The sequence below is a fragment of the Mus pahari genome, chromosome 10 (assembly GCF_900095145.1).
Source record: "Mus pahari chromosome 10, PAHARI_EIJ_v1.1, whole genome shotgun sequence".
NCBI classification, from domain to species: domain Eukaryota; kingdom Metazoa; phylum Chordata; class Mammalia; order Rodentia; family Muridae; genus Mus; species Mus pahari.
In genome coordinates, this window is record NC_034599.1 from 112809055 (window position 1) to 112830327 (window position 21273).

The window sequence follows — 21273 nt, forward strand, 5'->3', positions numbered from 1 at the left end:
CATTTCAGCTGTCATGGTAGACCTCCCTCTATCTGAGGAAGAGACAGATGGTAGGAGGGCCTGATGGCCTCTCCACTGGACGATGGGCCACCAGTGCCCAAGTGTCTGCTCAGATGTGAACGTTCTGGGTGTTCTCAGCACTTCAGTCATCAGCCCCGATGTTTTGATTTATGGAACTTTAAAAATAAATGTAGGTTTGTTTCCTGTGCTGCCTTGAATGATAACTTAAGAAGAGCTGTGCCTCTGTTGTTGACTACTATATGTAATTTGTCTTCATCTATTTTTATTGTAAACTGAATATACTTGCTAAGGAATTTTCTCTTAAGGCATACTTCTATTGATAACTTACTATAAATTTCACTAAAAGTCATTTTTATTGTAAAAATGGTTATTTGTAAATTGTTTTCCTGTTGATAGCATTTTAGTTTTATCAGTTAACAGAAACCATTATACCTCTTAAACTTTTAATATTTCAGAAAAATATGCCCAAATTCAACAAAATTCCTTTCTACCTCCAACCTCATGCATCTTCAGGAGCAAAAACTTTAAAAAAGTAAGTAACTGCTGTGCTTCCATACTCTGGTCACCATGGAGCCTCTGTCCTTTAGCTTCCTTTATCACATGGGAGGCAGGTGCTAGGTTGGAGGCTGATTGCTTTGGATTTTGTCTCCTCTCAAAATTAAGTTTAACCCATAGTTGGTGGCACTGCCTTTTAAATCTTAGCACTTGGAGGCAGAGGCAGAGGCAGAGGCAGAGGCTGATCCTGCAAACTGGGCAGTAGAGTGGCGAGTCCCAGGCCAGCCAAGACTGCATAGCAAGACCAGGTAGCCATGTCTGACGGCACTCACCTATAATCCCCGTTCTTAGGGGATAAACTGAGGAGGATCCATACTCTCCAGACCAAACCGTTGCACTGAGGATAAAACCTGTGTGTAGTGGCTGCTTTTACAGACACTTAGGAAAGGATGGAAGTGGGAGCTAAACAGCTCTGAACAGAGCCTTCTAGGAGAGCAAGGAATCTCACTTGAACACACATGGATGTGTGGAGTACCCAAAGACAGACTTCCCTAACAGGAGCTTGATCAAGGTACCAGAAATGGTATAGAGATGTGTGTTCCCATACATAGGATGGCGTGAAAAGATAGAGCTGAGTCAGAGGCTTCATGACTCAGAATTTCAATGCCAGGTCACAGAGCATGCAGTTCCACTAGAAATTCCTGATAGGTAGACATGGCTCAAAAGAAGCTTACAGCAGAGGGCTTGAAGTCTGAACCATAATCGGTGTGTATGGCTAGCGAGTGAAATCAACAAGGCTGTTAAAACAGTCAGAGGGATTCCCGAGCTCACACAGAGGACAAGTTCCTGGTGGTCCAGCAAACACTTGAGGAGTGACCTCTGTGAGACTGAAACGTAGTGTCCCATCTGCACCTCTGCCTCCTCCACATGCACGCATGTGGAGCAAGCCGTAGACACCACTTGAAGTGGATTTAATGACTCCACTTGAAAATCCTTGAACAGTTTGACCTGTAGCTGTGAGATAGTATGGTAATTTACTGATATCAGAGATAAGGGCTTGAAAGTGAGGGACTTCAGTTATGTAATGCTGGGTTTGGGGTCTGAACAACCTGTGGCTTAATGTCTAGCCTGGGATATTAATTGTCTCCTAGTTGAAGGCACTGCAGTAGGAGATAACACTGAGCCCTTGGTACTTAACTGGCGCGTCTGCCCAGGCTTCAGCCGAGGACTTGGAGGCATACAGTACAAGTGGCTGATGTGTGTTCATGAGCCCTCGAAGGCACCACAGGATCTCTCCTGACAGCTTTCAAGTGATTCAGGGCAATGACTGAAAACATGTATTGATTTCAGATATCTGTGCGATATTTATCTTGAGATATTGACACAAGTGAAAAATAATAAGAGATTTTTCATGATGTCAAAACACGTCTTTTCTAGAGACAGGCTCTCTGCCAGTGACATGCTGCAGGTCCGGAAGGTGATGGAACATGTCTATGAGAAGATTATCAACCTGGATAACGAGTCCCAAACCACCAGCTCTTCTAATAATGAAAAGCCAGAGCAGGAGAAGGAGGAGGATATCGCTGTGTTGGCAGAGGAGAAAATTGAACTTCTGTGCCAGGACCAGGTGAGTGGACCCCTGCAGAGGTGCCCATAAAGTCACATACCATACCGTGTGCTTGGCGGCCTCTGGGGTGTCTGTTGGAAAGGTTCTTCAGCACAGCTGAAGCTCCTCTGCACCTGAGGGAGGCGCTCGGGAAGAGGATAGATTCCCAGATGCTCACAGTAGGGCTGTGCTGGGTAAGTGGGGCAGGGTCATCTTGATTTGCAGGGTGGTATCTGTCACAGTTAAGAACTTGGAGTAGAGGTGAGTGGAGAAGAGGTGAATTACAACCAAGACAGCACCCTGTCATCAGGCAGGGCTGAGCTGAGGCACACATTTCAGATTCCGTGTGTGGAAGCAAAAATCAGGCTCCTTGACACAATGGGGAGCAAGCTCGGCCACGTGGCAGATTCCCTAGATAAGGATGTCTTTAGCTGTTAGTGATGTTGACATTCTCAATGCACTTTGGCTATTCAGGTTTTGGACCCAAATATGGACCTTCGGACAGTAAAGCACTTCATATGGAAAAGTGGTGGGGACCTCACCCTCCATTACCGTCAGAAGTCCACGTGAGGGTGGGCCCATGCTCCTGGGTTCTTCACCAACCACCTTCCTCTGTGGCCCCAAGAATAGTCCTAGGAAGCCCATTACGTCCTATGGGAGCAAGACCTCCAACCGGCCTATTTGGTGACGTGACTAATGGAGATGTAATATAGAAACCAGGCTCCATGCATAGATTAAGGTGTCCCCGGGGACTCAAGAGTGCAAAGACAAGCCCCTGGCACTGTCCGGGGATGTACAGAGGATCTACAACAGGCCGGTGCAGATTCGCTGATTCCTTTTGAAGGACCACCTTTGTCTCTTAGCACTTGTTAGAGAACATCTGCGGGGCCACATCAGTCGCCGTGTTTCAGTTTCAGACCCACAAGCTCTGCTACTTTTCCAAGTATATTCCACTCATGCAGTACCTAGGAAGGCTTTTTCCAACTTTGTCATTATTAAAAAGAACAACAACAACAAAAAATCAAGTTGTTTTCATGATGTAAGAGTTATTTTTAATGGAAATCACTGTTGCACAATTCAAGAGCCAGCCCATTTCCTAAGAAATGACCATGTTGGGCTACGTTTGAAATACTGCGTCTCAGCTGTGCTCTTGTAGGAGCCCGCGCAGCACGTGGACCTGCAGGCTGCGACCAACAGCCTGTGCTGCGCAGCGCTGCCCCATAGCACCCTGGCTGTCCGATGGCCCAAGCTGCTGTGGCCACTCCTTCCGCCAGCAAGAACTGTCTTCCTCACGGGCAAAGCCAGCGGGAACCACAGCTTCCTGCTCTGGGCGAGCAGCATGACAACTGTCAGAACTTACGACCGTGCTGAAGTTTCAGTTTCATGCAGATGCTACCCAAAGTCTATGTTACTAGAGTAAAAAGATCTCACAGTGAGCTGGTTTGATATTTATATTGTGGTTCATGTTTGTTTTTCCAGTTTTATACACGGGCTTTTGTTACACCTTCGTCCAGGTCTTCCCACTCTCTTTCTAACAGTCAAAAGCTTTCATAGACTCACTTGGATCTTGTACAGAATATTAACTTATTGGGGATAAACACCTTTGGCAAAAACTACTTTGGATTCTTCCCAAGGTCATTTACATTCAAACAGACGAATGGTCTAGCCCGTGAAGCTGCAGATGAACCTTTGAGCACAGTGGAAGCACACGTGCCTTGGGGGTGGGGGTGCAGCTTTCTCCATCCGGCTGCTCCTGCCTTGTGTGTGGTCCGTGCCTGAGCACGGGTAGGGGAGCTTGGGGAAGAAAAGTGTTTTCTCTATATCTCACAGGTCCTGCTGGGGACAGCTGAGGAACCCAGATATGTCCCTTACAAATCAAGGCACTAGCCCGTACAACTGCAGAACAGGGTCCCCTCACCCTAACTCTGGAACACAGACAGGCCATGGCTTCCATACCCTCAGTGAGCAAGAGCACTTCCCAGTGTTAAACCATTCTCCCCACCTAGAGCAGCCAGCTTTTTTACAGAAGTCCTTTCTATCTGTGTTGGACACAACGGTGCACTTTTCGGTGCGTATTTTTTAGTGATAGCTGTAAAATAAAAGCAAGGGGTAGGGTGGTAGTGTCTGCAAGAGGGGCCTCTGCACTAAGCGTAGCTTTTGCTGGTTGGTTCACTGGCACAGTACTGATCCACAGGCAGTTGTGTGCCCCTATGGAGGAGTTTTACCCCAGCATGATTGCAATCCCCCCCCCCCAGTCAAAAATCAGTACCAAGTTTCCAGAAAATTGGACCGTCTGCAATGCCAAAAGGAGCAGAGTCTGTATCTCAAGTTATATAGAATAAAGCTTTAGTTACAAATATTTCAGTGTGCCGGACATGTTTATTTTTTCACTTGTCACTTTCCCCATAGCAGATTACAGGGAAAGAAACCATCTGGGGGTTCATACTTGAAACAGCATCAGCATCTGTCTCACCCCACATGGGGTCCTGGGGAGCAGAACCTTCCAATGAAGGCAGCTGGGGGTCAGAATGCCTAACCACAGCTAAATTGAGCTGGCCCCAGAGCAGCCCTGTGGTAAGCCATGTTGTACAGCCTCAGGCCTCTCAGTGGCCCCTGGGGGGATGGGGTGGGAATGGGCTCACACTTGGGGTTCTGCTTACCCATCCAGGACCTGGCCTACTATTTGGCCTGTGCTTCCTGGAATAGAGTCCTTGGCTTACCAGCCTAAGTACCCTCAACAGACAGTTGAGGTCTGTGGATGTGGGAACAAAGAGGCGGCTGGAAAAGAAGACCAAAGGCCGCTTACAGTGACTGGCAGAGGACATGCCTGGTGCCATCTGTAGCAAGGCGGCAGCAGCACAGCTGTCCTCTCCGAGTCTGAGCCTGTAAAGCACGTTTCCCTTCTACAGAGGACAGATGGGAGGGGCAGTTACCAACTCTCTTCCAGCTCTTCTGGGGAAGAAGCCAGGGCGAGAAGGGCAGGTAGAGGGGTGTTGACGGTAAGCATAGTTTGACCTGTCTACCACCAGAGCCAGCTGCCTGCGTGTGAGGGCCGAAGGGAGCGATCACAGGATGCAAGAACTGGAGTGTATGTTCCCTTGCACCTCCCCCCGACCCCCGGGGCTAGTGTACAGCTAGATGAGGTAGATCCCTCTAGAGGGCCTAGAATTTCCCATCCTAGAAATAAAGTGGCCAGATACACTACCTCTCTCATCCAGTGTAAGGAGTAGAATGAGGAAGGGCCTTGGGACTTGGGGTCCTCAGTACAGGTGTGGCTGCTTGTGGACACAGCCTCTTGTCCCTCACCCAATCTTCACGTGGAATTGTGTCCATGCTTCGTTGACACAGGCTGGATTCTGTCTCCTGCCTCTACAGAAGCTGGTTGTTGCTCCGGTGTCCTGTCCCTTCGATCCAGGACCATGTATGTATTGTAGCAAAGCCCAAGCCTCACAAGAGCCTGCGGCCTAGAGAGCTACCCAGCTAAGCCACACCAGATGTCACCAGGGGTGTTCTCACAGCCCAGGCTCTGAATCTGGGGCGGCCTGTGCTTGGCTGGCTCTCCCCTCAGTCTCTGCCCTGCAATCCAGGCTGGCTGTGTCTGCCGGCTCCTCGGTCTGTGCTTCCAGCAGCTCTGCAGACAGCCCTTCTTCAGGTGAGGCCGCAGATGTGAGGCCATCGGGGAGAGTCAGCCGGGGCAGGTGGTCCACCTGGGCCTGGGCGCCTGGACTGTCTGGGAAGGAGATCTCAAACTCTGACCCTGACCACGTGGCTTCACCTGAAACATCAAGTGGGGCTGAGGAGACCCACCCTCAGTGATTACCCCTGCAGCCCAGGCTTTGGTGGAGAGTCAGAAGTCAGTCATGTGAATCCCTTGACACAGCCAACCTCTAGCCCACTTAGGGAACTCGGGGCAGCCCTCCCCAAACACAGGATTTCTCAGACTGCATCCCTGAAGTCACTCACCACCCCGCTCATGAGAACTGCTGCTGGAACCAATGTCCTCTGGTCCTGAGACTGAAACAGCTGTGGAGGTCAGCACTGTGGAAGATGATAGGCTGGGGCACACGCTTGTACTGCTGCTGTCCAGGAGGGACATGCCTGACACATCCAGGAAGCCTGGAGAGGGAAAGCAAACCCAGGTCTTTGCTCGCAAAAAAAAACTTCACCTACCAGAGATGTGGGAGCCTGCCTTCCCTCTGCCGTGTTCCTGGGGTACCCAGCTCACCCTTGGCCCTACAGATGCCCTCCCTCCAACCCCATTGAGACTCCCACCGCCTGTCCCTGAGGGACAGAAAGAACCCAGAGCTGAACATCATGGAGTAATACCATGACGGCCCAAATCCTGCTTTACCTCTACCTGCCAAGTCACCCAGAGTGGGCCTCCTCTACTCTGGACTGGACTGACAAGAGGCTAGCAGGTCCTGAAGAAAGCTGGGGCACTTCTGTGCAAGTCCAGCAGTGAGCCTGTAGCCCACTTGAGCATCAAGGCTCTAGGTACCGCAGTCTCTTCCAGGGCCTGCCCCATACCTGGGTCCATGACCCGCTGCACTGGAGGTGGAGGCTGAAGCGGGATCTCCATGGAATGCAGACATCCCCCACAGTCAGAAGTGCCATGGCCGGGACTCCCAGGCACAAGGAGCTGTCCCTCCATAAAGCTACCAGGGACCTGCGGTAGGGCCTAGAGGAACCAGGAAAGGAGAAACTGAGGGCTGGCTAGGCCAGTACCTAGAAACATCTGGTGCACAGATGTTCACTTCAACCTAACTACAGCTCACCCTTGCATGGCAAGCATCGCCCTTCCTCCCTATGATGGGAGGCTAGCCAGATCCTCCCTACAAACACACACTGGAGATGCTTCCTGCTGCTCCCCGAGGGGATTCCCAGGTACTCACAGATACTACCCCATGTTCTCTGAACCTCCCTTGAATCCAGGAGCAAATGGGGACCATGCAGCCTACCGTGTCCAGCACTGGCCTGGCTGCCCCCTACCTCACTACAGCACAAGGTTCTCTCTGTTTCTGGGTCGAAGTTTCCCACTCACAAATGACCACCTGTGCCTCACCTCCACTCGAGGGCAATTGAGCCAAAAGCATGTTTTACTCAAGCAGTGCCTCTCCGCTTCTACATGCTAGAAGCAGATGGGCCCCCTAAAGTCAAGGACCTCACAGGCCCACAGACAGTGTTTCTCCAGTCCCCAGAGAGCCTCTAGGTGGCAGCCCAATGCCCCAGACACTCCTCTCTTCCCTGGTCTGGCAGGTGCTCCCACATACCTCCATGTAGTCACTCTGCCTGGAACCCAACTCTGGGCCAGAAGAGTCCTGAGGGACAGGCCAAGGTGGTGGGGCACCAAGAGGAAAGGCAGTAAGTTGTGGGGTTGCAGCTGGAGTGCCAGGTGGTGAGGCACCAGGTGGCTTCTTGTGCTGGCTGGAGGGCTGCGTTGGGATCCGGTGCAGGTACCCGTAACCAATACCACACCCCAGACTGTAGAAGGCCAGATGTGTTTCCATCAGGGTGGCCCACACCTCAGCTCTCCCTACCTATAGAACACTCCCCTCCACCCCCACCCCCACCCCCACCCCACAACAGTGACTGAGCAAGGATCCTGGGCAAGGATGAGCCTCAGGGCTCGGGGGTCCGGTCTGTTTCCTCCAAGGGATGCCAGAAGCTCATGCCCACTGGGTCAGCCCACCCACCTAGCCCTGTAGCCCTCTGACCCCAGGAAGTACCTGCCCGCTCCACCCCAGGCTGCATTGGGAGTCACAGTCACCTCCCGGCAGGAGTCAGACTCAGAGTTATACACCATCAGCTTCAGGGGCTTCCCCTCATGGGACTCAATGAGAGTAAAGAAGTCTTCCGACTAGGAGAAAGACAGTGTCTGTCGGAGGGGTGTTCCCAGCGCTGAGACACAAGCACAACGCATCCGCCCACAGCCCTTCAGGGGACCCGGAAACAGACACGCCATGGGTTCTTTACCTCCTGGAGTATCTGGTCAGAGCCAACTATGTAGTCTGTGTAAGGACACAGGCCGGCCAAGGCAGCAGGTGAAGAGGGCTCCACGTCCTGAAGTGAGAATGATAAACTACGACTCAGTGCTAAGCAGAGAGAAGAGGCCTCTCTAGGGAGACCGCTTATCCTCCATTGCCTAGCAGGGCCTCGAGAAAGACTTCTTCACAGGGCCCAAGTGTCTTCCCTCCCCCAAGTTACAGCCTGTCTGGTGAGCAGACAGCAGCGGCTGCTGCACACGGTCCAGAACCTAGGCTGCACTGCTGCACTGGCCTCAGGCCCGTGCAGGGAAAACACTAATGAACCTCCCTAGACCCCAGCACTCGGGAGGCAGAGGCAAGTGGATCTTTCTGAGTTCGAGGCTGGCCAGACCTGCATAGAGAGTTCCAGGTTGGCCAAAGCTACATAGTGAGATCCTGTTTTAAAAACCTTAAAGAAAACCATCTCCCTGCCAGGACAGTTGGGTCTGGATCCCCAGCAGCCATGAAAAAGCCAGGACAGCAGCATTCAGCAAGGACACTGAGTGTAAAGTGACAGAGGACACCTGGCCGCCACACTTGCACATACACAAAATTGGGGGGTGGAGGGTACCCAGTTAGCTCAGCAGGTAACAGGCCTGGAAACCTACGTTCACTTGCCTTGCTGCCTGAGCCCAGGCGCGCCTCTGATAGACTGGAAAGCTAAGCACAGGCTCCCTCATTTCTCCCCTGGAAGGCTGTTGGAGCCTGGGTGTCCTACACATGGCCTATGGCCAGGAGCAACAAGGACAGCTACTAACACAGTCCAACCCAAAGCCATAAACTACTAAAACCATTATGAAGGGCCTTGGGGGTGGCTCAGTCAATCGAGTGTTCACCTGTACCGGAGTTCAAGCTCCGGAAGCCAGATGGTGTGCACTTATGACTGGCTAGGGACGGGCGAGATGGACAACTCCCAGGGACTCACTGCCAGGCACGTAGCCTAATTGCTAAGCTCTGGCCAAAGAGAGACTGCCTCAAAGGAGGTGAACAAGATTACCAATGATGATACCCAAGGATATCTTGGTCTCCACACAGAATGAGCACATGTCCACAGACACACACAACATGAGTATGTGTCCACAGACACACACAGAATGAGCATGTGTCCACAGACACACACATTCTTCTTTTTTAAGGATTGGCTATGGAGATAGCTTCATGCATGAATAATGTCAATCAAACCTGAGTTCAGTCCCCAGGAACCCACACTGTGGAAGGATTGTTGTCCTCTGCCCTCCATGTGTGCCAGGGCACATGTGCAGCACACAAGTAAATGTAGTGTTTGTAAACAAAAGCAAAGCACTAATTCTGAGGTGTGGCTTGTAACAAGACTGTGTGGTTCTGTAGCATGAGCTTCGAGATGGCAGCATCCTGTTTACTACACCATCACACCAAGTAAACAGAGGCAGGCTCTTGAGACCCACAAGTCCAGAACCCCTGGATCATGTGACCCCAAACAAGTAGCCACCCCAAGCCAGAAGCTGGACAGCCCTGCCGCGACCACACTGCTCTTGAGGGCTCCAGAGTCGGCCTTGTCAGCCCTTTGTGCATGGGCTCGCCTTTGCATGCAGACAGCAAAGATTCTGCAGAGGCAGCTAGAACCACAACCAGCAAGCCTTCCAGCAGGGGCACCTTCCCTCCACAGAACAGGAGATTGAGCACTGCGGGGCTCTGGTGTACCACGGATACACACGGTGTCAGGTGTGCATGTGTGTCTGAGACCTAATGCTAACATCTGGGGCAGCTCAGTCACTGAGATTCACTCCTGTACCTGTTATATAGAAACAGGCCAGAGAAACTACTATGCCATCTTTACCTATCCCAGCTGGAACAGCACTAAACACTGCAGCAGGCTTCTGGCGGTTCATGCTGGCCCACCCTTCAAATAAGGAACAAAGCCACGGGGGCTGCACGGGCAGCTCAGAGGTCAAGCTCTGGCTACTCTGGCAGGAGACCCAAGTTCGATCCCCCGCACCCAGGAGGCAGCTCACAACCATCTGCAACTCCAGTCCCAGGGGACCCAAGGTCCTCTTGTGGCCTCCAGGAGCACTGCACACATGTGGTGAACAGATAAACATGCAGATAAAATGCCCATATATATATACGAAGTAATAAAATTTAAAAGAAAGAATGCCCAAGGTTGCCAGGTGTGCTGGCACACACTTTTAGTCCCTGCACTCAGCAGACAGGGGTTAAGTGGGCCTCTGCAGGTTCATGGCCAATCTGGCTACACACAGTGAATTCTAAGCCAGTCAGGGTTACATAGACCCTGTCCCAAAACAACAATAACACGAAACACGTGTGCCCAAGGCCACACAGCTAACCAAAGCACTGATCCGCAGTCCTCTTGAGGACATTGGAACAAAACTAGATCCCACAGCGCTGCCCTCTGACCCCTGCCCCACCCATCAGCCCCACCCACTCCAGGGCCCCACCCACTCCACATGCCCTGCCAAGACTCACCAGCACATGCCATACGTGCTCGCTGGCCCTGCGGAAGCTGCAGAAGCGCACGCTGGCTCCCAGCAGGCCCTGGCCGCCCCACATGTTGCTGGGCACCACCTCCACCTCGCGCACCTTCATGGTCTTCATGTTGAATACCTCCAGCTTCACCGGCTTCTCCACATTGGCCTTCAGCAGTGCCTTCAACGTGTCATTCTCCTTGTTCTACAAGGACAGGGAAGAGTTGGCTCCGTCTGAGACCTCCCACCCCTAGGCCAGAACCCTTAGACTGGTCAGGGTCTGAGAGGCATGAAGGGCCTGGTATGAGGGCAAACGAAACGATTGCTCGCTGGGCCCGGCTTCACAGGCTAGGTTTGGGCCTGCAGCCACCATGGCCACCACCCAGTTCATGCACCCCAAGCTTTGGTCCCCAAGCCTTCCAGAAAACTAACAAAGCAAGCAAAAGGCCTCTTAGGGCCACATCCTAAGGCCTCATATGTCTTGAAAGGCAGCCTTAGGCCTACTGGATGCCTCCAAATGTCCCTCTGTGGCCCTGGTCCACAGGGGAAGAAAAAAGGAGGCAGAAGTGAACAGGGGCAGCTTGTGGGGAAGGGGCAGTGGGGACCCTCACCAGCCTCGAGTGCCCAATGGTGATGATGAAGTCAAAGTAGGGCTCCAGGCCTGCCTGCTGGGCCGGCGAGTTCTCCTGTACCTGTTACAGAGCAGAGGTAAGTCATGGCCCAAGGAGCCCAGCCACCCACCCTGGACCAGTGGAAAGATCTCACCTCTGCACAGACTGCTCTGCTCACCCACCTCCTTCCCAGACACAAGTTTCCTTTGAGGAAAGGACTTTTCCCAACCGTGGTATGTAAATGCTTCCAGAAAGGACTCAGATAGCCCTGGGAGTAAGGGGCACCTGAAGAATACCACCCCACCCCTACCCCAAAATGGGATTGGGCAGGAAAGCCCCGATATGCAGGAGAAATGCAGCCAGGCCTTGCTATAGGGGCTGGGTAAGGCAGCCTGTGGCCAGATTCTGAAGAGCCTAGGCCCTGCCTGGGTGTCTGCCTAGCTCCAGTTGGGCAGGCAGGACAGCCTGACAGGGAAGGAGAGCGGATCTGCCCCTCTCAATTACTAACTTACTGCTGTCTCCAAAGTACAGACAGCTCCCCCATCACAAGCTGTACCAGGGACACATGGCCAGGCCTCACCTACAGGGCCTTGCTCAAACAAGGCAACCTTTAGCCCAGGTCCTGAACTCCAGAGATGCACCTAAGCCTTTGACTTTAGCCTTTTGCTATGAACCAGGTCCCAAGGTAACAGTGCCGGTGACAGGGCACAGGACGCAGGTGACCTCAAATCCTAGATACCTACACTAGATTCCCCAAGCCACAGAACTCTTCAGGAGCCTGAAGAGAACCAAGTGACGCAGGTGACCTCAGATCCTGGATACCTACACTAGATTCCCCAAGCCACAGAACTCTTCAGGAGCCTGAAGAGAACCAACTGTTGCAGGTGCCTTTAGTTCAAGGCCAGTTTGCCCCGGCATAAAAACTCCTGGACAGCAACAGCAGAGTCCCTGAGTGGCACCTACTAGAGCTGCCACGGCCTCTAGTGGGAGTGGGCCTATGGTAGGGGCTTGCCCAGGCCCAAGGGCAATCATTCCTGGACTGTTTGGGGACTCCTAGTCCTGATCCATCCCTCAGGGGACCCTGCTTCAGGGTCTCTGAGGCCTGCCTCCGTTCCTTTGGTTCTCAACCTTCCCAGTGCTGTTAACCTTTTATACAGTTCCTTGTGTTGTGCTGACCGCATAAAATTGTATTACTACTTTATAACTATCTGAATCATAATGTAAATATCTGTGTTTTCCTGTTACAGGATACTTAACACACTGTGAACCCCGAGACTGTGTTATTTACTGGAAAATCTGCTTTCAGTTGTCGCGTGACTCAGCCTTGGCACACACCTTTAATCCAAGAGCTTTCTGCTTGACTATTACAAACAGGATTAAACACAGCCAACCATAGGTTAGGAGGTGGAGCAAACAACCAGTTAACATGACGTGGACACTGGATTAGTAAGGGGGAAAAATAGAGTAAGAGGGAGTCAGGAGGTTGGAGAGAGAGATGCATAGGAAGTAGGAAGGGATGTTCAGTTTGAGAGAGGCTGTTTGAGACAGTGTGAGAGAGGGCATTGCTGCTGGGACCTAGGCTGAGGAGGAAGGTTGGCTGGGTCCTTGCTCTGCCTCTCTGAGCTATCAGGGTTTCACCCCAGCATCTGGCTCCCAAGTTTTCCTGTGTAAAATTGAACAATTGAGTCTTTGTTTAAAAGAACATTTTCCAATGGTCTTAGGCAACCTCTGTGAAAGGGCCATTCAAACCCAAGTTCCACTGACCTCTACACACACATGCCATTTCACACATGCATGAGTGTGTGTGTGTGTTTGTGTATTTGTAATATGTCACCCCTCCACTTATCCCGACAGAGGCTGGACTGCTCTTGTAGAGAACCTAGGTTCAGTTCCCAGCACCTACAGGGTGGCTCACAACCATCTATGACTGAACTTCCCTCATCTGACCTCTGTAGGCACCAGACACATACAGTGTCCATACCTACATGCGAACAAACATTCTTAAACATAAGATGAAAATAAACAAATCTAAAACAACAACAAAAATCCTCCACAGCTCCATATAATAAATATCAAATAAAATGCCAAGTCTGGGGACCTGGAGAAGGAGCTCAATGCCATTACTGTATGTTTAAGATTTATGTGTGTTCCTGGAAACGGTGGCACACACCTTTAATCCCAGCACTCAGGAGGCGGAGGCAGGTGGATCTCTGAGCTAGTTCCAAGACGGGCAAGGCTTTCAAAGAAACCCTACCTTGAAAGAACAAAAGAAAATTTTATGTGCATGTGTGCCAGGGTGTACAGATGCCCAGTGTGAGGGGGGGGTGCCTATGGAGGTCCTGGGTCCCCTGAAGCTGGAGTTACAGGCAGATGTGAACAATCCAGTCATGACCTCCGTTTGTGCATGCATGCACACATGTGCACATAATACCAAGAACTAAGTCAACCTGGCTGCCTACAAGGTGACTGCTGAGCCACCTCTTCAGCTCACTGTGTATGTTTTTGAGATAAGAGCCTTGATATATAACCTGAACTGACCTCAAACTTGGAGTCCTCCTGCCCTTACCTCTAATACTGGCATTCCACGTGTGAGCCACCACTCCCTAGTCCACATGGCTCTTTATGGCCTTCCTTCTCTCCTGTTTGACTTCTAAATATAAGTACTTTGTCTACCATGTTATCTCTAGTGCCTGAAGCTCTGCTTGACAGAGTATATGTTCAAAAACATGTTTATAGCTAAGTATACTAGTGCACATTGTAATCCTGGTACTCGGGAAGAAGTATCAGGAGCTCAAGGCCATCCTACATCAAAAACAAACAGCCAGGCAGTGGTGGCGCACACCTTTAATCCCAGCACTCGGGAGGCAGACAGGCGGATTTCTGAGTTCGAGGCCAGCCTGGTCTACAAAGGGAGTTCCAGGACAGCCAGGGTTACACAGAGACACTCTGTCTCGAAAAACCAAAAAAAAAAAAGAGTCTATTACTCTGTCATACGACCTGGGTGCAGTTCCCAGCATGCAAGTGTGGCAGCTTCCAAATGCCTGTAACTCCAACTTAAAGGGATCTGAAACCTCTGATTTGTACACTCATGTGCCCAAACAAAAACAACACACATACCAAAAACACATCTCTGTAACGGGTCCTCATCCTCTGACCTGATCAACCTGCCCCCCTTTCACCAGCTCCCCCTTGCCTTCACTCCGTCCACCACCCCCACCACCTCACCTCCCACAGCCCTTGTGCAAAGATCCCAAACTCCTGTCTTCCCATGAACCTGCTTTAAAACACCCCGGTTGAATGCATTCCAATGTCTGCCAATCCCCAAGCACAAATCTTGTCACTTCTGGTCTGTGAAGCCAATGTGGCTCTCCAGCTAGGAACCGCTTCCCTAGTCCTGACTCCAGCCTTCCTTTGACATAGACCAGAGAGGCATAATGGCTCAGGTGGCAGACGCATGCAGATGGATTTCTGTAGGTTCCAGCCCAGTCTAGTCTACATAGCAAGTTCCAAGCCAGTCAGGGATACATAATGGGACCCCCGCAAATAGATAGATAGATAGATAGATAGATAGACAGACAGAATTTAAGAGAAGCTGAGAAAGAGCAGCTGAGAGTTTGAGAACAGCTTGAGCTAAGTACCAAAATCCTGTCTGAAAGAATGAAGGCAGGCAGGCTGACCCAACAGCCAAACAGACAACCTGACAAACCTGCCCGCCTCCACACAACTGCATCTACCTGCTTTTCAAAGGGGCAAAACAGGGGAGCTGAGTTCAAAGATCTTCCTATTCCCAACTCCATACCGCGTTCTTTATCAACCAGACTATACTTCCCAGCAGCCTGTTCGCTCGTACCTCTCTGCAAGTGACACGTAGGGCCCCATCTAAGTCTCGGGGTGTTTCACTCTGGAGTCCCAATGCCCAACCTGGCTCCAGTCGTTCTGGCCACCTCACCCCTCTTCAGCAGCTTTCCCAAAGCCCACGATTTCCCCCAGCCCCTTGCAATGCTCCTTACAGAAGGGGCCTCGGATCTTGGACGCGCTGGGCCTCGCAAGGCATGCAGGGAGGTCACTGCAGGCCTCGGGGCTGTGCAACCCTCCCCTGGTGACCGCCCACCGCCCCGGCTCACCCCGTGCAGATGGAAGCCCTCGCCGCCCGCCGGCTGCTCGCTGCTTGCCCCTAGCCCCATGGCCGCCCTCTCCCTCTGCTGCGTGGCCTGGTCACGTGGGGCCAGGCCACGCCCTCCCGGATGTCACAGTTCTTAGCAACAGGCCAGCAGCCAGGTTGCCAAGGACGCGCGCGTCTTAGACTTCCGGCCGTGAGCTGGGCTGCGAATTGGAGGGCCAGAGCTGGGAATCCTGCTCAGCCGGGTCATCACCTGAGCCGGTCTGCAGCCATGAGCAGCGATGACTCCTCCCTCATGGTGCGTGAGCTCTGGGCCGCCTGCGCCCTGGACTACTTCTGCATTCAGGACAGCTCTGCCCTGGGCTAGCTCTCTGCTCTCTGGCAATTTCTGCTCTGGGGTTACCTTTCTGCTTTCTCTGACCATCTGCCCACCTCTGCCACACCATCCACCCTGCTGCCTGCCCTCTGGCCATCTCTACTCTTAGGCCACTTCCATCCCCAACCACCTCTACCCCTCTGTCCACTACTCTGGCAGCTTCTAGAAGTCCTTCCATCTTCCCCAACTCCCTAACCAAAGCATTCCTCCCAGTGTCCTCTGCACCCGTAGCCTCAAATTAGCACCCAGACCTGATCCTATCCCCCAAGCCAAGCCCATGCCTGTCCTCCCACCTGAGCATCCTCTGTGTTCCACTGCAGTAGATGCTATGAGGTCTATGCCCACCTCCCCGCCCTGTTCCTAATCCAACGAGAAGTGTCAGCTTCCAAAAGTCTCCAAGGTTCACCTAAGCCAGAGCCACCATGCCTCCCTTAGACACCTCCGGCCTGGTTTCTCCACTTGAGCTCTTTGCACCAGCACTACCGCCGGCATTACCCATGTGCCGCCTGCAGCCAGCCACACATCACTGCATGCAACAGCCAGAGTCGTTTCTTTAGAATATCATTTGAGGTAACAGGGGATCTGGCTCAGTTCCTAGGGTGTGCACCAAGCCCTGGTGGCCATAAAACAGGTGTGGTGGTAGGTGCCTTTAGTCCTAGCACCGGAGAGGTGAGGAAGGAAGGTCAGAAACTCACGGTAGTTGAGTTTGAGGCCAGTCTGGGATACATGAACACCAGGCTCTGCCAAAAGTTTTTAAAATCTGAAAACTTCATTCCCCTACTTAAAGCCATTCCAGCTGGTTCCTATTGATGACCCTGTGGTGACATCTCGGCTCTTTAGAATGGCCCATGAGGCTTTTACAACCTAACCACATCTGTCCCCAACTCAACACCCACAAACCTTAGAGGAAGTGAGCTTTTGCTTTGAAATCTCAGCCCCAATTACTGTGTGATCTCCGTGGGCTGTGTAGCCCTGGGCTTCAGCTTCTTTAGCTGTGAAAGATACCAAGATGCATATGGCGGAGGACGTGGAGACCCTGAAAATGCTTGCTAGCTTATCGCTGTAACTGACAACTGATATAACTGTTCCAATGACCACTCCTCAGTCCTCTTCCTTCCCGACCTAGGATGAGCCTGAGTTGACGTTTTTTACATCATGTATTGACCATCCCCAGTCACCTAAAACCTCTGTCTAAGCCAAACTGCCTGGAGCTCCTTCCTTCCCAGGGCTGCTGAAGGAGGAGGCCAGGCCTGAATGCTGCCTTTCCCTCCCTGTTTGTAGAAGGAACAGGAGTGGGTCTTGCCCCGTCGGGACCAGAACAGAGACGGAGGGGCAAGAGCTATTGACAGCCATGGTCTTCCTTTTCCTGCAGGCTTCGATCATTTACTACAGCCAGGAAAAGTACTTTCACCATGTGCTGCAGGCTGCGAATGTGGACCTAGAGAGGTACAGCAATGACCCTGTGCTGCAGTTCTTCCGAGCGTATGGAGCCCTTGGAGAAGGTGAGGCATTACTCCTACCCCAGGGGGAACCATCCTAGCTTTTATCCTCTGGCAGCATCTGGATGCCTGCTTCCAGCTATGTTCCCATGGAAACACCCCTCCTCCACTCCCCCCTACCCTGGGATGAACAGAAACCTGTAGAGTCTATATCAGGTTAGCTTCTGAGATCGTGGCTCACTGCCCCCTGCCATGAGCCTCAGTATCCTTATCTATAAAATGGGTTGTTAGAGAGGGCTATGACTCTTGAACTTTCCTCGGGCTTGGAAGCCGAGAGTTGGATCTGGAGGAAAAGAGAAGTGGGAGGTACGAGCACTGGAAGGCAGGGTTCAGAGGTGAGGGGGTGCTGAGAACTGTCCAAGCAGCCCGTAGCCAACGTTAGGGACGTGTGGGATAAATGTAATTGGTAGGCCTTGAGCAACTAGCTGGGAGTCCTCTGTCCCTCCTCAGAACTGACTCCAGTCCCTCTAAGGTGCCCAGGTTCACTCTCAGGCACATCTCTAGGTTTCAAGTTTCTCAGCCGGTCAGCCAGATGTAGTGGAGCACGTGGGAGGATCTGGAAGTTCAGCGTTACCTTAGACTGTGTATCAAGTTTCAAGCCACCTGATGTACCCGAGAACCTTTCTCAGAGACAAAATAGAAAGTGGGGGCTGGAGAGATGGATCAACAGTTAAGAGCACTTGCCACTCTTACAGAGGACTCAGATTCTGTTCCCAGAATCCACGAGGCAGCTCACAACCATCGATAACTCCAGTTCCTATGGACTTTACACCCTCTTCTGGCCTCCTACATACACATAAAATAATTACATTATTTATCAAACAAGGTAGATGGTGCCTAAAGAAAACCAGTTAAGCTTGTCCTCTGACCGCCACACACAAGTATACACACAGATCTCCCCTTGCTGGCTGAGACCAGTCTTCAGAACGGCCTTCAGAGACCTTCACCCTCGGAGAAATGCAGTCTCCCCAAGGAGCTTTCACATCAGACTGTTTCTGTGTGTGAAAGCAGGCGGTGACCAACAGGAATCCTGTGTCATGTGCCTGGAGCCCCAGAGTCAAAATATGTACATTCTTTCTGCAGACCACATCCATGATGCCATCAGTGAGCTGGAGAGCATCCAGAGCCACCCAGACACGTCCCTGTGTGCGGTCATCGCTCTGATTTCTGCTCACAAATGCTGTGACACCATCGGTGAGCGTGGCCATGTTTGGTAGACTGGGCCCCAAGGGGAGGAAAAGCCACTGCAGGGACACAGGCTTGCAAGAGTCGTTGAAGAAGTCACCACACACAGGCAACTTAGATCTGCTGTTAGCCAGCCAAAACAGGCTATCCCTCACTCCCACCCCACAGGCCTCTGAGAGGTCCTAACGTCTGAAGCCAACAGAGAGGGAACAGACAGAAAGCATGACAAAAGGGATCATCTCCCCAGACCAGGAACCTTGAAAACATCTTCATTCCTCACCAAGATAGTTTTAAAAATAAATAAACCCAGCCATTCTAAGTAATTGTGCCCCCAATCTGAGGTCTCTAGGGAGTCAGAGAGAGGTGCTAGAATGGACTGTGAGCCTCAGTCAAGAATTCAGGGTTAGTCCGTCTGCTTGACACCCTGGTGGACATGTGGTGGGGGTGGGACCTCCTGGACAGAAAACTGCGCTCAAGTATACACAGTCCCCAGGGAGGTGGGCGGCGTCGCTGGTGCAGAGGGGGTACGCTGCATCAGAAGAGAACATCCGTCCTCACTCAGCTGCTGCCTCCTCCTCCTCCTCCTCCTCCTCAATGTAGATGTAGAAGCAATTCAGGAGCTGGAGAGCAGCTTGAAGGAAATTCGCAGGACAGCCAGCAGCACTGCCCTGTACTATGCCAGCCTCTTCCTCTGGTTCATGGGTCACCACGACAAGGCCAGGGAGTATGTTGACCACATGTTGAAGGTCTCCAGCGGCTCCAAAGAGGTACAGGAGGATGTCAGCCACGGCCAAGCAAAGCAGCATTATAGTGGGCTCATGCCCAGAGGTTGAGGCCAGTCTATATAAAGCAAGTTCCAGGCCAGCCAAGGAGCCAGAGCTACAATGAGCTAACAGAAAAATGCTGTCTTGGGGTGGGGACAAAAACATACACCTGGCAGTGAGCCAAAGTGAAGAGGAGGCAGTTCTAAATGACCCTCCCAACTCCTCCTCCAGTGAGTGGGTGGCCACAGCTGCTTCTGATGACGGTGGTAACAGCTGTTGTACTCAAGGCCTGGGTTCTGCAACAAGACCTCATGACAAGGTCTCAGACAGTTCACACTCCTGCCTCCCAACTCCAGAGTATTGAGATTCTAAGCATATCCCATGCCAGTTCTTATTCCACACAGAGATGGAACCCAGGGCTTCCCATACGGCGCTTCCCATACACACATAGCAGTACAACTTTTTTTTTTCAATTTTTGTTTTGAACTTATTTTTGATGTGTATGGATGTTTTGTCTGCAAATGTGTCTGCACTGCATGCGTGACAGACGTTTGTCAGCTTCCGTATGGGTACTGGAAACAGAACCAAAGTCCTCTAGAGGAGTGGGCCAGGGCTCTTTTTTTTTATTTGGGGGGGGGGGGGGGTTCGAGACAGGTTTTCTCTGTGTAGCCCTGGCTGTCCTGGAACTCACTTTGTAGACCAGGCTGGCCTTGAACTCATAAATCCGCCTGCCTCTGCCTCCCAAGTGCTGGGATTAAAGGCATGCGCCACCACGCCTGGCTAGGCCAGGGCTCTTAACCCCTGACTTCCACAGCACTCTTGAATCAGTTGCTGACGTGTAGAAAACCAGACGATCTGGCTGGCAAGATGGCTCAGGCATCTGCTGAGCCAAGGCATTTGCTGCCAAGCCTGATGACCCGAGTTTGATCTCTGGGACCCATATGGTGGTGCGCACTCCCCAGGCCCGGCCCTCCCTGTAACTGGAAGAAGATGTGCAGAGGGCAAGAGCAGCCCTACCCAAGCCCCAGTACTGTTAACCTGACTGCCTGTGTCCAGTCCATGGGGAGAGGGGTGAAGGCCTCCGTTAGGAGTGATGGAGAGCTGTGAAGAGTGGTAGAGATGCGCAAAAACCAGGCCCCTGGGTGGGGGGTGGGGGCTCCCAGGCTAAGCTGTAACCAAGTCCTTTACCAGATATATGAGGCCCTATCTAGAAAGTAAGAGGTGTCAGGGTGTCACAGGCAGTGCAGGCAGGGGACACCACCTGGCAGAGGAGCCTCCCAGCGGGATCTGCACAAGACGATGCCTGCCTACTGGGCGGAGGGCAGGGCACCAGCGGCTGGGGCAGAGGCTGGGCAGGACACAGAACTTCACCTTTCCCCTTGTTCTTGTCCCAGGGCTATGTGCTCAGAGGCTGGGTAGACCTCACCTCCAGTAAACCCCACATTGTGAAGAAATCCATCAAGTACCTGGAACAAGGAACTCAAGACACCAAAGATGTGCTAGGGCTCATGGGCAAGGTGAGCGGCCGAGGGAGCGGGACGCGCACGGTCAGGGGGTGAGGGGGGCTGGGGGGCAGGGGGCGGGAGGCAGGAGTCCCCGTTCTGGTCTCTGGAGGTAGAGGTCTGCCAGGTGACCTCAGGCCAGATCTGAGACCCAGGGCCAGCAAGCAGCCCAGAGCCCGACTCCTCCCAGCTCTGTGTGACCGTCCTTCTGGGTATATGTTGTATTGTTTGGAGAGACGGGGAGTTGACCCAAGGGCTTTGCACACACTAGGCAAGCACTCGCCACTGAGCTACATCCCTAGCTCCTGTTTTGAGACAGGCCCTCACCTATCCAAGGCTAGCCCCTGTACTCACTAATGTAGCTAAGGCTAGCCCTGAGCTCCCAGTTCTCCTGCCCCCACCTCCCAAATGTTGGTAGGACACAATGTCAGACAAGAGTGGGAGGGACCAGGGAAACCCTCTTGGTCCTCCAGGGACTGTGACCTCTGACCCTCCCCCCTCTTGGTGACCTCTGACCCTCCTCCCCTTTGGCCTGGCTCTCTGTCCCTTTTCTGCACCTCTGACTTTTACTCCTCCCAGATATGTCCCCACTTGTTAAAGTTACTCAAT

At 52.3% G+C, this 21273-nt stretch overlaps 3 protein-coding genes across 8 annotated transcripts in view; 2 read left to right on the top strand and 1 right to left on the bottom strand.

Moving 5' to 3' along the window:
* Wdr48 (WD repeat domain 48) overlaps positions 1-4479 on the top strand; it is a 33456-nt gene extending 28977 nt beyond the window's left edge. For both annotated transcript variants that reach the window (XM_021205935.2, XM_029542871.1), the window contains exons 17-19: positions 477-553; positions 1954-2143; positions 2597-4479. In XM_021205935.2, coding sequence (XP_021061594.1) covers positions 477-553; positions 1954-2143; positions 2597-2692 — 363 coding nt within the window. In that variant the 3' untranslated portion in view covers positions 2693-4479. The remainder of the gene's footprint in view (positions 1-476; positions 554-1953; positions 2144-2596) is intronic.
* Positions 4480-4545: 66 nt separating this feature from the next.
* Positions 4546-15416, bottom strand: Gorasp1 (golgi reassembly stacking protein 1). Its single transcript, XM_021207356.2, has 9 exons — positions 15343-15416; positions 11219-11299; positions 10609-10812; positions 8096-8182; positions 7849-7979; positions 7393-7603; positions 6650-6800; positions 6086-6238; positions 4546-5897 (listed from the first exon to the last, which is right to left on the bottom strand). The coding sequence occupies exons 1-9, from the start codon at positions 15400-15402 to the stop codon at positions 5635-5637; spliced, it is 1341 nt and encodes a 446-aa protein (XP_021063015.1). The 5' UTR covers positions 15403-15416; the 3' UTR covers positions 4546-5634.
* An 80-nt stretch (positions 15417-15496) lies between these two features.
* Positions 15497-21273, top strand: part of Ttc21a (tetratricopeptide repeat domain 21A) — a 32916-nt gene continuing 27139 nt past the window's right edge. For 3 of the 5 annotated variants that reach the window (XM_029543432.1, XM_021207317.2, XM_029543433.1), the window contains exons 1-5: positions 15565-15636; positions 17087-17216; positions 18297-18407; positions 18999-19165; positions 20557-20679. In XM_029543432.1, the coding sequence (XP_029399292.1) occupies positions 15610-15636; positions 17087-17216; positions 18297-18407; positions 18999-19165; positions 20557-20679 (558 nt within the window). In that variant the 5' untranslated portion in view covers positions 15565-15609. Of the gene's footprint in view, positions 15637-17086; positions 17217-18296; positions 18408-18998; positions 19166-20556; positions 20680-21273 lie in introns of all 5 variants that reach the window. The other 2 variants (XM_021207316.1, XM_021207318.2) reach the window with 2 other exon arrangements.

Bases quoted from the DNA above. Each gene is read 5' to 3' on its own strand.
- Gorasp1 (XM_021207356.2), bottom strand. From the start codon at position 15,402: ATGGGGCTAGGGGCAAGCAGCGAGCAGCCGGCGGGCGGCGAGGGCTTC. The intron at 10,813-11,218 runs GTGAGGGTCCCC...CTGTCCTTGTAG, and splicing joins CCATTGGGCACTCGAGGCTG to AACAAGGAGAATGACACGTT. The intron at 5,898-6,085 runs GTGAGTGACTTC...TTGATGTTTCAG, and splicing joins CAGTTCTCATGAGCGGGGTG to GTGAAGCCACGTGGTCAGGG.